Source organism: Bos javanicus, chromosome 9, assembly GCF_032452875.1.
Source record: "Bos javanicus breed banteng chromosome 9, ARS-OSU_banteng_1.0, whole genome shotgun sequence".
Classification (NCBI taxonomy): Eukaryota; Metazoa; Chordata; class Mammalia; order Artiodactyla; family Bovidae; genus Bos; species Bos javanicus.
Window position 1 is genome coordinate 21,541,957 of NC_083876.1, and position 16,339 is coordinate 21,558,295.

At 43.3% G+C, this 16,339-nt stretch overlaps 1 protein-coding gene across 2 annotated transcripts; it reads right to left on the reverse strand.

Moving 5' to 3' along the window:
* Nucleotides 1–8,831: 8,831 nt before the first annotated feature.
* On the reverse strand, nt 8,832–15,911 carry TENT5A (terminal nucleotidyltransferase 5A). Of its 2 annotated transcripts, none has more exons than XM_061427289.1 (3): nt 15,569–15,911; nt 14,777–15,344; nt 8,832–13,651 (listed from the first exon to the last, which is right to left on the reverse strand). In XM_061427289.1, the coding sequence occupies exons 1-3, from the start codon at nt 15,586–15,588 to the stop codon at nt 12,875–12,877; spliced, it is 1,365 nt and encodes a 454-aa protein (XP_061283273.1). In that variant the 5' UTR covers nt 15,589–15,911; the 3' UTR covers nt 8,832–12,874. The 2 variants fall into 2 exon arrangements, with proteins under 2 accessions (XP_061283273.1, XP_061283272.1); XM_061427288.1 differs by having other exon boundaries at nt 15,625–15,710.
* Nucleotides 15,912–16,339: the final 428 nt, after the last annotated feature.

Consider the following 16,339-nt stretch of genomic DNA (forward strand, 5'->3'; position numbering starts at 1 on the left):
AATGAACATTTCAAGAGTTATAGAAATGTATTCAGACTTTCTTTACCTTTCCTTTCAAACATTTTCTCCCAAATAAGAAGAAGAAGAAAAACAGATTCAGAAGCAGCCAGCTGGTAGCAGGCATTGTCAGTAAGATGTGACGTAAGTCAGACTAATTGATCACTTTTTAAAGATTAAGTGCCTCATTCTCTGTAATAGGACATACAGAAAACAGCTTTGACAGCATTGAAGTTGCTTACTGAATTCTGAGTGCCCACTAAAAATTTAAATTACGCTTAATTTTTGTCAGGTAATCCACTCACAATAGGCAATTTATGTGATCTCATCATATAAGAAAACTCAGATACTCTTCCTGGACCTTTTACCTGCTGTATTGCTATGATGCACCTGCCATCTGGATAGATGGTTGATAGAGGGGATGTAGAAGGACCTGGATACCAATTTGCCTTGTTTGTCTCAGACAGAAATAGAATCTCCCTCTGAACACTGAACAAATTCTAAAGGCCTTTATGTCTTATCACAAGCTCTGTCTCCTTAAGTCTCATTTTTTTTTTAACCTTAAAAGTGAGATGATCATAATATCCTTTTAATCTAATCCTCAAGATTACTTTGGTGATTAAATGTAAAATATAATTATTTTATCAAATCAAATGCACACTACTGATATCATACACTGTCTGTAAAGCCTGCCTTGGGGACTTGAATCATAGAACCACTCTTTTTCTTAGGGTTCACACTACCTCCTTTGGGCTGAGCTGTGTAGCCTCTCTTCTGCTCTTAAGTTCAGAGGATGGAGAGAAAGCAGCACTGACCATCCACAGCCAGGGGTGAGGCGTGGGAGGGGGTGGAGAGGTTAGGACATAGCAAAGAACGGTGAAGTTCAAGACTCACCCTGGAATCCTCCCTTTTTTTTTTTTTTTAACCCCCATCCAGCTGGAGAGCTGGAGAAGGCGATGGCACCCTACTCCAGTACTCTTGCCTGGAGAATCCCATGGACGGAGAAGCCTGGTGGGCTACAGTCCATGGGGTCGCTAAGAGTCGGACACGACTGAGCGACTTCACTTTCACTTTTCACTTTCATGCATTGGAGAAGGAAATGGCAACCCACTCCAGTGTTCTTGCCTGGAGAATCTCAGGGACGGGGAGCCTGGTGGGCTGCCACCTATGGGGTCATACAGAGTTGGACACGAATGAAGTGACTTAGCAGCAGCAGCAGCAGTAGCAGCTGGAGAGCTAGAACTCTATCCCTCCTAAATTCCATTTCCTGCTCAGTAAAGTGGGGGAAAGAATGGTGCTACTAGCTGTTAACAAGATGATGAACAGTGTACATCAAGTGCTAAGCATCCTGACCCAGAGGAAGAACTCAGCAAACATCAGGTCCTCCCTCCAGGTGGCCTGGAAAGACCACATGATACAGGCCCAGGGAAGAAAGACTTCCTGCGGAGTAAGAATTCTGGTAAGCACATACTGTCAACTACTGTCCTCTCATGGAAATAAGGAAAAACTCTCTCTTTACATACCCATCTTTTATCTCCCCTGCTGACTCTCAGTACCTTGAGTTGATTCAGAAGCCCCACACATACCTGCTTTACAATGGAGCTGTACATGAAATGCTCAGTGTGTGCGCACATGCTCAATCACTTCAGTTGAGCCCGACTCTTTGCGACCGTAGGGACTGTAGCCTGCCAGGCTTCTCTGCCCATAATATTCTCCAGGCAAGAATACTGGTGTGGGTTGCCATGCCCTCCTCCAGGGGCTCTTTCTGACTCCGGGATCAAACCTGCATCTCCTACATTGCAGGCAGATTCTTTACTGCTGAGCCACTGGAGAAGCCTGAAATGCTCAGTACTATTTATGAAAAGTATCATGCTTGTTTCGCTTATCTCAACCAGTTTCCCTCCTGACATCCCTTCTGATGAGAATCACCATGGCTTAAGTGGTTTGGGACTTAGGACAATATCCAGAAAGTTCAAGTTAGTTTGCATAAATACAAGTGGCAATAATGAAAGTCTGAAACTAATTTTTGAATGATTTCTTGAAGTCGGGGATTCAATTTCTTTGGCACTTATAGAACAGCATCTAAACAGCATCTAATTGTGACCATTAGCCAGCACCACAGCATGGGAATCCCTGGTGTCTCAGCAGTAAAGAACCCGCCTGCAATGCAGAAGACACAAGAGACAAAACTTTGATCCTTGGGTCAGGAAGATCCCCTGGAGGAGGAAATGGCAACCCACTCCAGTATTTTTGCCTGGGGAATCCCATGGACAGAGGAGCCGGGAGGGCTACAATCCACAGAGTCACAAAGATTCAGACATGACTGAGCAACTGACCACACACACACACACACGCAACACCAGAACAGGCACTACAGCATTCTGCAACTGGGACACTCCTGAAACATCAACAGCAAATAGTCACGGCAGGTATAATGCCCAGGACAGGACTGTTTGTTCCATGAGGTTTGACCAGATAGGATGCCAGTGGAAACGCCAACCGTCTCATCAGCTGAAAGGGTTGATGAACAAACTGTCCTTTATATATCTGCCTTCAAATAGCAAAGTAAATTCCTCCCGAACAGCCCCTACCCTTAACTTAAAATAGGAGACACACCTCAGTCTCTGTACTCTGCCAGAAAACTTCTCTCAGGGATTCCTTGGTTCTAAGAGATGGAGCAGGTGATGAATAAGAGACTCTAGTCACTGCGCAGGGCAACTGAAGTCCTCAGTTTAACAGGCTGCCAGGTGAGGTCTGGTTTGGAACAGATAGAACACACCTGTGGGCACTAGAAGATGAACTATCCATCACCCTTGTTCTGAGCACCAGGCCACACAAAGGCTACCTGTACAAACTGGCCCACTATTCTCAGCTGCTCGAGCTCAGGAACCAAGAAGAGGCATGAAGACTCCTGCCCCAAACACCACTTCTCTTCTTCTAAGAGAGAAGAGTTCATCTCTCTTCTATTGTCTGGGGCTCCATTCTTGCCTCAAGACTGGAATTTCTCCACCTGGGTCTCTTCTGGGCCCTTTCCATGATCAGACACATTCTCTGAGATCCCATTATTATTTTAAAAGGATTCCGTTACTCTTCACTCTTCTTATATCTTTTTTAACACCCTCCCAAATAGATATTCTGCCACACCTCTCATCCTGAGCCAAATGGGATTCATTCATTCATTCACCCACCAAAATATAGCAAGCACTTCCTACATAGCAGCTGTTCTTTTGGACTTTAAGAACATGGTGGCAAATTAGATAAAGTTAGTGCCTTTATGGAACTTAATTCTATGGTGATAAATAAGTCATAAATTAAGAAATAAATCCATTTATAATATAATTTCAGGTAGGGACAGATATACTGATAATATGCATCTAAAATTAGGATAAAGGCTTAGAGTAACTTGGTAAAAATGCTGGAGGGAAACTCTAAATAGGAGAATCTCTCTGAGAAAGTAATATTTCAATAACAATAACTGATGATGGTAATAATGATAATAATAATAAAGTGAGGGCACAAGAGATACAAAAATCTGGAGAAAGAACTTTCTGTGGAGCTGGAACAAACAGCAGATGCTCTAAAGAGGGAACGAGCTTGGCCACTCATTATTCTGGCAAATTTCTTAATTTCACTGCAGTTTCGTGTTTTATTTGTTTGTGCATATCCCTGTTTCACTTTTCAATTAAGACCACAAGTGAGAAGGAGCCAGCTTCAAATAATCCTTGTAATTCTTCACAGAGTATCAAGCCAAGGGCATAAGAAAGTATTTATTAACTGTTTGGATGATGGTGAAAGCTGTGGATTTGTCCTACTCAGTGCAGGCCGGAGGAGAACATAAGTCACTGATGACAGTTTAAAAAATGCTCCTTAAATAAGATCTCTACCCTGACAAAACAAATACCCAGACTGACAACACACCCAGCTTCACACAAACTGGGACCGGGTAAGGTCTGGGGTGCCTGGTGCATTTGAAGCCTCTGAGAAAAGAACTTTCACAGCTCTGGGAAAAACGGAAAAAAAAAAAAAAGCAGCAAAGACTAAGTTGTAATAACTTCAAGATGACAGTTAACCAGAAGTGGTTACATAAGAAACATTCAAGGGAATTTTAATGTGCTGCAGCAAACAGAATTATAGGGCAATAAAATTTCAAGGTGCATTCTAGTTAAGCCCTAAAGATTTTTGCAGTGGTTTTGAAAAAGAGAATGCAAACGTCCAGCAGCTCGGCGGAGGGTGGGGGGGGGAATTTTTGCTTCCCTCAGCAGAAACTGCAAAATATCTATCTTTATCCTTCCTGCCAAACGAGCAAATGGCCAGTGCCTGTCCACACAGGGGGCTACCTGTGGGGAGATCTGCTCCTGAAAGCGCCCAGGAAGGCACATTTCAAGGGCTATTACCCTCATCCAGATTCCCCATTAGTCTACAGGGCTCTTTATAGTACCCCATGCAGAGCTAAGCCTCATGAGTAATTAACCCCAGGGTAGCTGAAAAATTAAATTTCAGCAACTAAGTTCTGCTTGTAAGTGGAACCAAGCTTCTAAAGGTCAATGGACCAGGCCTTCCCCTTCTTTTGGGTCTCAGAGTCTAACACAAGGCTGAACACGTAAAAAGCATTCAGCAAATATTTAATGAATGAACCATGTTTCAAAGGGTTTGCTGCCACAGGGCTGCTCTCTGTGAATACAGCATTTCATGGTACCTGAAGTTAGATATTAACAAGTTATAAAGTGTTCTGGACTCTAGCTGTATACTAGGAAACGTTTTCAGCCAACCTAGGTTTTAGGCTTGCCTGTTAAAATGCAGGACTCCCAATTCAATTTGCATCTCAGATAAATACAGATAATTTTTAGTATAAGTATGTCCAAAATATTGCATGGGACAAACTTACCCTTTTAAAACAATCATGGCATCTCTGAATTTCAAATTTAACTGGGCATTGTGTATTTTTATTTACAAAATCTGGCAACTCTAATTCAGACATTAGGCCTTGAACTTGACTGAATTTGTTTCTCTTCTCTGACAATCAGACTCTAAAATGCAGATATTTTAATACTTCTTTACATTCCCTATTAAAATCAAGAACATATGAAGCATGATCGTCTTTACCTTATTTGAAGAGGTCTATAGGAAGATACTCCAGACCTTAATGCAATTCAGAATTAGTGCATAGGATGGCGATATCCATAGTGCCTAGTGTAGCTCCTTACGTTGAATTTTGCTAGAAGAAGAAAAAATAGAAAGAATAGGGTTTCAGCCGTTTTCTAATGACATGGCCAGATGATGCCACAAAATCTTGGCATTACTGATAAGTACACACTGTGCTGGAAAATCAATAGTTTCTGAAGGGGATTCTGAAGGGAACTTTCCATTATGGAGGTTAGAAATAACTTAGCCCCACACTCATAAATTCCTGCCGTTGGGGCGCTCCATGTCCCTCGGCAGAAAGCACAGGCCTCGTCCTAACTTCATAAACTGCAACGCTGGAATGGCTGCTTTTAAAAATTACTAAGGGCATCTATTTTTGAAAACAGCATTTTTCAACGATTTTTAATGCCAGTGATTGAGCTAAGAAAGTAAATATAAGAACAGCTGTCCCTTCACTTTAAGAAAACCTGATCTGCTGAAAGAGCTTAGGTAAGTAGGTAAATGGTGAAAGTGGTTATTTATATTAAATAATAATTCATTTCAACACTCCACCAACTATTAGCATCCCCTAGCATTTAGAAAAAATCATTTACTCCCTTGCAAAGAGTTTCTAAACAACTTCCCCGGGTTTTCTGTATATTAGGGTGGTGAAATTTTCATTCCCTGCTCATTTTAGTCTCCATATTTAAAAATATCTACATAATGGTTTGTAGTTACAGTTAGTGTTCCCTTGCCTTAACGCTCTAAGGTAATATAAATTCTTCCTGCTGTTCTACAGAAAAAGACTTGCCTATAACTCAACTCTCTTCAATCCACTTCCTTTTCTTCAAAACTTGTAGATACAATTTTTATGATGTGTGTGAATAAAACACATTTTATTTCCATTCCTTCATATGCTCTCCTAACACTTAAGTATGCTGCTGCTAAGTCACTTCAGTCATATCCGACTCTGTGAGACCCCATAGACAGAAACCCATCAGGCTCCCCTATCCCTAGGATTCTCCAGGCAAGAACCCTGGAGTGGGTTGCCATTTCCTTCTCCAAGGCATGAAAGCGAAAACTGAAAGTGAAGTCGCTCAGTCGCGTCCCACTTAGCGATCCCATGGACTTCAGTCTACCAGGCTCCTCCGTCCACGGGATTTTCCAGGCAAGAGTACTGGAGTGGGATGCCATTGCCTTCTCCAACACTTAAGTATGGTAGACATTAAAAAATTAAACTCACTATGCATTACTGTTTCTACAAATAGATTCACTTCCCTAGAAATAGCAAAGAAGGATCAGTCTTCATTTTTCAGTAAACACTTTATTTGAGAATAGTTTTATGTTTAAAGAAAAATTGTGAAGAGAGTACAGAGAATTTCCATATACCCTAAATCCACTTTCCCCACCAGTAATGTCCTACAGTAGCATGGGACATTTGTCATTAACTAATGAACTGAGATGGAAATATTATTTCAATAACACGGCACTTTATTCAGATTCCCTGAGATTTTACCTCACGTCATTTTCTTTCCCAGATCCCATCCAAGACACCAGAGGACAATCAGTTGTCATGTCTCCTTAGGCTCCTCTTCGCTGTAGCAGTTTTCAGATTTTTCTATGTTTTGATGATTTAAGGAATACTAGTCTGATACTTTATAGTATACCCCTCAATTCAAATTTGTCTTTTTCTCTTCTCACAATTAGACATTACAGCTTTGGAGAGGAAGATTGTGGAGGTAAAGTACCATTTTCACCATCTCATAACCAAGGGTGTTTGTTATTGTCATGATTTATCACTAATGATGGGGACCATGATCACCCGGCTTAGAAGGTCTGTCCGGTCTCTCCAGTGGTAAAAGTATTCTTTATTCACTTTTTTCCATACAATGCACTTTAGAAATAAGTCATCACACCCAGCTCATGCTTAACAGGCTGGGAGTTAAGCTCTACCTCCTGGAGTAAGCAGTATCTACACGGATTATTTGGAATTCTGCATGGGAAATTTATTTTTTTTGCTTCCATTTATTTATGTAACCATCTATTTCTATCCATGTGGTGGACTCACAGACATTTTATATTTTAGGTTAGAATCAAATACTACTATTTTTTTTTTTTTTTTTTTTGCTCAAATTGTTCTAGTTATGGCCATTGGAGTTCTCTCAGATGGCCCCTGTGTCCTTTTGACATGCCCTTCATCCCTGTTTTTTGTTGTTGCTGTTTTTCCTTTTTTAGCACATCTTATCTTTCTGAAACAAGATGTTCCAGATTCCTCCGAAGTATTCCCTGTCCCAGCCCTTGATCCAGCCATTTGTCAAAGGAGACCTGGTTCCTTTTTTGGGAGCACAGCACTAGAAATCAAGACCTGGGTGTTGCTGGGTGTAAGCCATTGTCAATTTAAATCATTTTTCTCCCCCTCTCCCACTTGACTGTATTTGCTATTAGACTGCAGGACATTCATATTTTTATTTTAAACTTAGTTCTAAGAAGGAAATTACGGCTTAATTTCTGAGGTATTTAATGATTTTAACAGTTATATTCTACTTAATATTCTAAAATTATGATTTTGATTTCCTTGTTTTTGCTTTCTGGGTATTAATTTTTTGTCTTTTTTCTTCTCAAAGAAACTATTGCATGCAAGTTAAGATTATTCCCAAAGAAAAGAAGAGTGCGTTACTTCTCTCCAGGCTTAGCTAGGTGCAGTCTGGTAGTTCAACTAGAAATAGTAGGGTATACCTAAGGCTACCCTTTAAGTAGGAGCTTAATATATACTGTCCTTATTCAACCCTTGCTTAAAAAGGAGTCTTGTGATGACCACAGACATGCAAGGGATGGTTGTAAAAAAAATGAAGAGGTTGCAACAAAGGAAGAAGAGAATGACACACAAATACCACTACCAAACCCAATAACCACCTAGTATTTTTATAATGTGTATGTGAGGGAAACTGGCTTTGAATACCAGGAATGGCTCTTTCTTAGATACAGTGTCAAGCATGCATTCTGTCCAACATCAGAACTTTCAATGGTTTTATAAACCACAAGGATGTCCTATATTAGCTGAGGCTTACCAAACTCTCATACTACTAGTAGTGAGAAAGTCTCCAAAGAAACACATAGAAAAAATAAATGGCTGCTCCCTGGCAATCTGAACAGGTGAGATTACACGAAATGCTTGTCAAAGAGCAATGTCTTTGCACTCGGTACATGCACACAAATAAAGCACAAATTAGATCCTATGATCACTCTTCCTTCCAATTAGTGACTTTCAAAAGGTCCTCCCTTCCTCCCAAGGTGAACACTCTGAGTAACACTATAGAGCCTTAGATGACACACATAAAACCGGTGATGACCTCATCACAGCACTTGGGCTACTCCCGAGAACCAAAGCCCCCTCAGGGCTACAGCAGCCCTACAGTCCAGAATCAGGAGCCTCTACTGATCCTGGAAGACAGCTCTGCCTGCGGCACTTAACACGGCTAAGCTCATAACCAGATTCAAAATGTCAGTACTCATTATCTAGATTCTAATGGAGCTGACCGAGCCAGTCAAGAGTTGGGCTGGCTGTAAGCTGGGCATTTTAGTGACTTGTACTCCAATCAGAAGTTGATAAAGGTGGGTCTTCTCCAAACACTGCCCCATCTTTTCTCATGGACACAGCTGGACTCGGAGGATATGGTCTTTAGACAGCACAGACACGGAAGACAACACACAAATCAATAGAAAAAAATAACTTCTTTTTATTTACAAAAAAAAAAATCCAAATATTGGATGCTGTAAACAAAATTCACAATCTGTTCCCTCTAGCGTTGATTCAAACATGTCAGTTTTTAAAGAGTCCATTCTCCATCAACTCCTTTTCTGCCTGTGACACAGTCTAAAGTGAAAGTATTCCAAAAGAGTGACCCCAGAAGCAGCTTGCTGCAAACAGGACGTCTCGGAGCAGGTGATGGTTGTAGAGAGGTCGAAGAGACAGCCAGCGGGCAGAGACTCCTCTATTCTGCAAGGATTTGCAGCCATTCTCACCAAGTTACTTGCCATCTTCCAACTCTGTACTTTGACCATGTACTTTGTTAGCAAGCCATTATTATGACAAAATATTACATAGAGATTCTTTCTTAGCACTAAAAAGGCTATGCTATGAGAGATCATAAAAAAAGATTATATTCAAACAGGTACTATATATGAAATTACTTTTTTTGGCTTTTGGCGTCATCTAACACATGTTGTCTTCAAACAACAAAAAAGCTTATTTCTGAACTGCTGACAGCTTTTAACATAATACATTTCATTTACAAAATAGTTCACAATATTTATTTGGCAAGCATTGCACTGAAAACAACTTTACACGCAGTAAGGCAACCTACAATAAGCAAACAGAAAGGTGTGGCAAAAACGAACAGTATGTTCACTCTTCTTGGCGTTTCCTCCTTGGCTTGGCTTACAGACCTTCCATCCTTGCAATGCTGGAGCCTCATTAAAACAGTCCACCCAATACCAAGAGTGAGCAAATATTTGATCCTGTTTCTGGAAAGGAAAAGTCCATCTTGATGTAAGACATCTTGAGGCAATGAGACTTTACTGCAAACAAAGTCAACTTGTTAAAAGGGCACTGTCATGGGTGAAGTGTTCCCTGATGTGCCAGGCTGGACAGGTGAGAAGAACCTCCAGCAGAGGAAAAAAAAAAAAAAAAAACAACTTCTTCCTGCTTTAAAGTAACAGCGCACTCGACCAGATAAACACAAAGGTAAGCAAATCACAGACACTAATCAGGAGTTGAGAGCTGTCCTTTCTTCTGACCTATGACACATGGCTCTCTCTCACCAGACATTCAAATGTTTAGGCCACACATCCACAAAGATAGACATATATTCCACCGTTTGTTCAACTACATATGCACAAGACTATAGTACATACAAAAGGGAAATAAATTATATCAATCAAAGTAAATGCCGAAGGTTGTCTTGAGTACAGCCTGTTCTAACTGAAAGCCAGGTGCTGGCATTTCCAACTATGCTACCAGCCCTGGAGTAAGCAAGAAAAGAACATAAATATCAGAAAACAAATGAAAAGTGTATTTTTCAAAGAAGGCCCCTCCATACAAGAATCTGTGCCATAAAATAACAGCGGATCGTTGCTCTGGCAGAGCCGGAGACCTCCAGATTCTTTGTGAAATAGTGGACGACTCATCCATCAAGAGTTAGGATAAGAAGGAACAAGGCAGATGCCCAGACGCTCCTCCTCCATTCCCGAGTGTTCCCTTAGCTTTAATCTTAGGGAATGTCCAAACAGGTAAGGAGGATGGAGCTCTGGGTTTCTGACCATTTAGTATCAGGCTTAATCTGCAAATGGAACATTTCCTGGGAATTAGCAATGAATTTCTCAAAACCCAGGGCTGGAGTGAGCGAGTCGGAGCCAGCATGGGAGAAGAAAAAGTTCCCTACAAAACAGCGAGTGGCAGTGCAGTAGCTGTTACAGCTGGGACAGAGTTCACAGGGAGGCTACTCCAGCAAACCCATCAAGTTCCGGTTAAGGCTTCAAAGAAAGATGCGCAAGAAAGGTAGTTGGATGGATTAAACTAACAATGAGCATCTGAGGGATGCCCGGATAACAAACAGATTACACTGCCAATAGGATGATGCTATTTTCTTCCCCAATCCTTCTCTAATGGATGACAACAATCAGTTGATTCTTCAGAGGGCTGCACATAGTAAGCAGTCATCCACTAGGGTTGGTAAGGGATGATGTGGCTGCCTCACAAGACAAGAGGGAAGGTTTTCGGATGTTAAGTTTTGTTTTCAACAAATGCATTTTCAGAGACCAGTGTCCAAAGAAATTAAAGGCTGGGAGAAGGGATGGATTCAAGATTAGCTGTCACTGAACTGAAATAGTAACGCCAGTTCATTTCACAAAGGTGTAACTGGTCTCTTGAGACAGAAAATAAAGTTGGAACTGATTCGATGCAAAGTGAGTGAATTTGAAGTACAGTACTAAATATTTAAATGCAGTGTGACAACCAGATCGAAGATGTTTCATGTTGGCATGAATTTATAAAATTTTATATATAATATATATCTCATATATAAATTTTAAGCAATTGTGCAAATACTCTTTAAAAAGGGTCATTTCACATTTACTAAACTCTAGTGGTCCTGGAATGCATAATGCACTCATTTAAAAATTCATTTAAATATTAATAAGTAGTGTTCAGATCACCAGAAATTCTTTTGAGCAGTCAGGGATTTAAACAGACTATCACTGATCCATGATCCACTGGATTATACATCATGGAGGTATTGCAAGTATTACAAAAACTAAAAGGGTTCAAACTGTCAAAATGGCAGTTCAGTATAAAAAAAAGAGTGCTCTGCCAAACAAATATTCTCCCATTTGTGGAATTCTATGGCTCACAAAATAAAAAGAAAACAAAAACAAAAACACTCACTAAAAAGGTATAATCTCTGCTCAATCTATCAAATATATTAATTGTTTTCCTCCTTCATTCACTTTAAGTTTTTTAGATGTGGGATTTAATTCATCACTGCAATATGCCCACGTCTCAGGTCATCCTGTTGAAAACATAAAAGCACACAGTATTTAAACATTTCCTATTTGCTACATTATTCTAGACCATAGTCAATGAACTGTGTGTATATACACATATCACAAATATGTATACATATACACATAATATACACACACATACACATGTACCTAGGATAACATCACACCAACAATGTTAACTTTATACAAGTATTTGTCAAGAAAAAAATAGGGCATCTCCTCCACCATTCACAAGCTTATGTGTTGTTTTATTTTCTTCTTGAGTCCCTGATAAAATAAGTCATTAAACCATAAAATTTTTCCACTTCAAATTTTCAGAAGGCAACAGGCACTTTGATGTATATTGGTGTGTAACAAATATAGTAACTCTTTATATATTCTACTATCTCTCTTCTACTTGGGTATTTTTATCTGGTAAATCTTTGGTCCTTGAGCATACTTTCTTTGCTACAGCTGTTTTTGCTTGCATTTTCACATTTTAAAAAATGTGAGCTATGCACGCAGCTGGAAATAATGGATTGTGTCATCATAAGTTCTGCTGTTTGTTATGAGAACTGCACCAACCTACTACTGTTCACTTGGAGCAAGCCATTTCTATTAGCGCAATGGGAGAGTTCCACAGATAGTATTCACTACAAGCCTCAGCAATCCCAATGTTGGTGTACCCCTTCTTTCTGTACCATTGTTACTATCTGAACTCCTGAATTGATAATTAAGTTGGAGGGAGACCTTTTTTTAATCTCTGTATATTCCCTTTCATGAATTCCATCTTATAAGAAACTATCCACTTGTCTTTTTTTCCTATGGCAAAGCTATGGGAGCAGGTACTGCAGACCCATATTGTCATCAAGCTTTTTTTTTCCTCTGTCTCTAGTTATTTTAGGAGAACCTGGTTGCTTTTAATGACAGGTCTCTTTTGTTTCAGGAAAGAATCCAATTGGGTAGGAGAATCAGGCGGGAGGGTTGGTAGTGGTGGGTGGGTTATTTTGAGATCGTGCCCCCATACCTATGAAAAGATCCACAAAGCTTTGCCAAGTTTAAAACCAGGAGCAGATCATCATTGCACAAAACATATCCCTAATAAGGGCTGGATCACTCAACCTTTTTCTTTTTATTTTTCTTTTCTCTCTCTCTTTCTCTTTTTTTTCCTATCTTGTCTGAAATGGCTTCCCCACAGGACATTTTTAAATGATTCTTAATTGCAGGGTAGCCAAGTGGAGTACGTCTGTTGCTGGCATGTGAACACTGGCTGGACCTGTGCAATGTAGTAATTGCTAAAGTTGGCATCTGCTACATAGGGGGCCGGCTGGTAATAGCAAGTGACATTGGCCACGTTAGGGATGACATTCTGGTCAGCTAGCACCCGGATAGCCAGCATTGTGATCAGGTTTAAAGTCTGTCTTCTTTCATGTCCCATCAGACACACGGTACTCTCATTCACCACTCCATGAAGGGTCATGAGATAGTCATACTTGCGGTCTTCCAAGCCCACGAAGTGGTTCTGCAAATAGGACTCCAGTTTTCTCTGCTGCTCTCCAATGTCTGAGAAGTCGATGAAAAACCTGGAACACATATACCTCTGAAGGGTCTTGATTTCATCAGAGGCGGGCCTAAAGCCCCTCACTAAGAGGTTGCAGTACTTTAACAGGCCTCCCCCTCTGATTTCCTCCGGGTTCCGCGTGGCAATGATCTTGTTACAAAGGTGATCAAAGGCTTCATGGAAATCGCCATAGACGCTCTCCCCGATTATTGTGGGGTGAAACGTTTCAGTCATCGGGTTCTCTGAACACTCGTAAAAGAGGAGAAGAGAGTCTAATTTGATTTGAAAAGAATCTACACTAAATTCAAACTGCCTCCGGAGGGAATCCACAAATTTCAGTTCCACATTTTTGCCACTGTTGTTTGACAGGGATATAAGACTCCATCGGTCAGAGTCATTGCACACTTTAACCATTTTCTGCACATAAGCTTCCTACAATTTAAAAGACAAAACAAGAAGATGAGCAAACCTAGAAAAAAATAATAAATACATCCTCATCACAGCTGAGAATTATTTTGCTCCTCCCCTTTTGTTTTGTCAAGTTTCAGCAAAACACTACCTACAGGTTTAAACATTAAACAGTCTTCTGAAAACAACAACAACAAAAAATACATTTAACGAGTGGTTCTGCTGTCTGGGAAAGAGACTAGAAGTAATAGTTTGAGGCTTTTGGCAGACATAGCACAGTACTAAGCGGTTCTGTTGTCATGTCTGACTTTTGAAATGTTATTTTTTGAGAATGCTCTTACAGGTACAAGATTCACACAATATAGCTGCAATATTCAAAAGACAGAAGGGCCTACAGTAAAAAGTCAGTCTGCCTCTCATCCTGTCCCTAGTCACCTAGTTTCCCCTCCACCCGCCAGGCAACTGATAGGATCAGTATCTTGTGGGTCCCCGCAGGGATTCTGTAGCTAAAATCAAATATGAACTAAATTAAGACATTCTGGGAGGCTGGTTCCTCAGATCATTTTAACGCGCTTTGAGCCAAAGTGGGGAGGAGGGGACCCATTATATCCCGAACCCAACAACCAACCAGGAGAAAAGCCGTATTTAATCTTAATGCCTGGAGTCAGCAGAAAGCAGCTAGGAAATTAGTCACTTTTTCCAACACAATAATAAGCCCATTGACTCGCCTCTGCTGCAGGCTGCAGGAGACTCAAACATCCAATGACTCAAAAAAAAAAAAAAAAAATGGACAACATTTCACTCTTCTACTTATCAGAATGTACGAATGTACTCCGGACACGACTCAAGCAAGGAAAGCCAAGAGTTAAAAAATAAGGAGAAGGAAGAGAGGGCAAGGCAGATGAGGAAGCAGAAGGCGCGGGGCGCTGAAGCAGCAAGTCAACGAAAACACTCAGACACAAGTCCACGCACCTTCGTGAACTCAGAAAAAAAAATAAGATAACTGAAAAGCAAAATTAGCCAGGGCGCGCACACGGGTCCAGGTGGCCGACCCGAGCCCCGGGTGTCAGCCGTGCAGCACTCGCGCCCGGCCCGCCGCGGGGGCCCCGGGCCCCTCTGGGGTGGCGGGGGTGGGGGGAGGTGATTTACCTTGAGCGTGAGTGGTGTGATCTTCTCCTTGTTCACCCCTTCGGGTAAGAAGTCCAACAGGCAGTCCAGCACGACGTCCTTCACAGTCTGAAACTCCTCTTCCCCACGCAGGTCGGCGCAGAAGATCAGGTCCAGGTCTTTGTAGCCCAGGCCGCTGTCCTGGTGCAGGACGTGGCTGGCGGCCGAGCCGTTGAGGCGCACGTCGCGGACGCCGATGCGCTTCTCGGCCAGCCGCCGCCGCACCACCTTCACGATCAGGCTGGGCTGCAGCTCGAGCGTGGGGAAGTTGCCGCGCCCGTGGATCGGGATGGTCTCGCTCAGGATGCCGTCCAGCCGCTGCACTTGCTCCCAGTTCAGCACGTTGCAGTGCGCGGTGGGGCTCTCGCAGTATTCCAAGCAGTGCCCGGCAAACCCGCCGCCGCCGCCGCCGCCGCCGCAGTCGCCGCCGCTCAGATCGCCGCCCAGGGGGATGTAGGGGCCGCCGGCCAGCTCGTCCTCGGCCATGGCAAAGTACTCTTCGCCTTCCGCCATGAAGTGCCCGCCGAACGCCACTTGGCCCTGGTCGGTCCTAAGAGAGAACGGGGGGGGGAAGTGGGGGAAGGAGCGCGCTGAGGACGCTGAGAAGCGGCCGGGCGGACGGGGGAGGGGGGGGGGCCGCGAAGGCAGGAACGCGCCCCCTTTCCCCGCTTGAATCCCCCCGCCTCGCCTAGGGGGACACCCCAGAGACGCTCCCTCCCCAGGCCCCCGCGGTTCCCCAGCCGCGCGCCGCGCCCCGCAAGAGCAGCCCCGCACCAAAAGTATCTCTGATGCATCTGGAAAAGCGCAAGCGGGAGTCCCGTCTGTGTCACCTGGAGGCGGCCGCCCCTTCTAGGAGCGCGGCGAGCGAGGAACTGCGAGACAACTCTTCGCGAGCAGCGAGTGCGCTCCCGGCCGCGGCGAGCGACTCGAGTCCTTCCTAGACCCCCGCCGCCCGCGCCGGCCACTCCCGCCCCTCGCCCCCGCCCGCGCCGCCTGAGTCGCGGTGGTCCCGGAGGTGGCGGCTCCTGCTGCCGCCGCCGCCGCCGCCGCCGCACACGTTCCTGTCTCTGGAGCTTTAGCAGTTGTGCGGGAGAAACGGCCTCAGTACTTTTTTTATACGAGGTCCTCTGGGCGCTTCCGGGGCCCTGCGCCGCACGAATCGCCACACCCTCCTCATCTGCATAGGGCACCGCCCCCGCCCGCCCGCCCCGCTGCCCGAGCCCCGCGGAGCTGAAAGGCTGCGGCGGCCGGTCCCGGAGCGCGAGGCCGGCGGCGGTTGTGAGTGTGCACTCGTGTGCTTGTACTTATATTTGACGTATGGATTTCCCCCCCCCACACACAAAGCCCCTCTTTTTATTTTTTATTTTTTCCCCTCCAACGAAGAAAGGTTTCCGATGCCTCAAGAGTTCTAAGTCGCCCGCACAACCAGAGCCCGGCGAAATTCGCGCAACTGCAGAAACTTCCCAAACATAAAATTCTCGCCTTTTCTGGCGCGTCATTATGGCATGTGGACGGGGCTCCAGAGGTTCTTTCGACTCCCCCAAC

Excerpts from the sequence above, each read along its gene's own strand:
- TENT5A (XM_061427289.1), bottom strand. The coding sequence starts at position 15,588 with ATGCATCAGAGATACTTTTG. Across the intron at positions 15,345-15,568 it reads ATGCATCAGAGATACTTTTG|GACCGACCAGGGCCAAGTGG; the intron begins GTGCGGGGCTGC and ends GTTCTCTCTTAG. Across the intron at positions 13,652-14,776 it reads TCACACCACTCACGCTCAAG|GAAGCTTATGTGCAGAAAAT; the intron begins GTAAATCACCTC and ends TTTAAATTGTAG.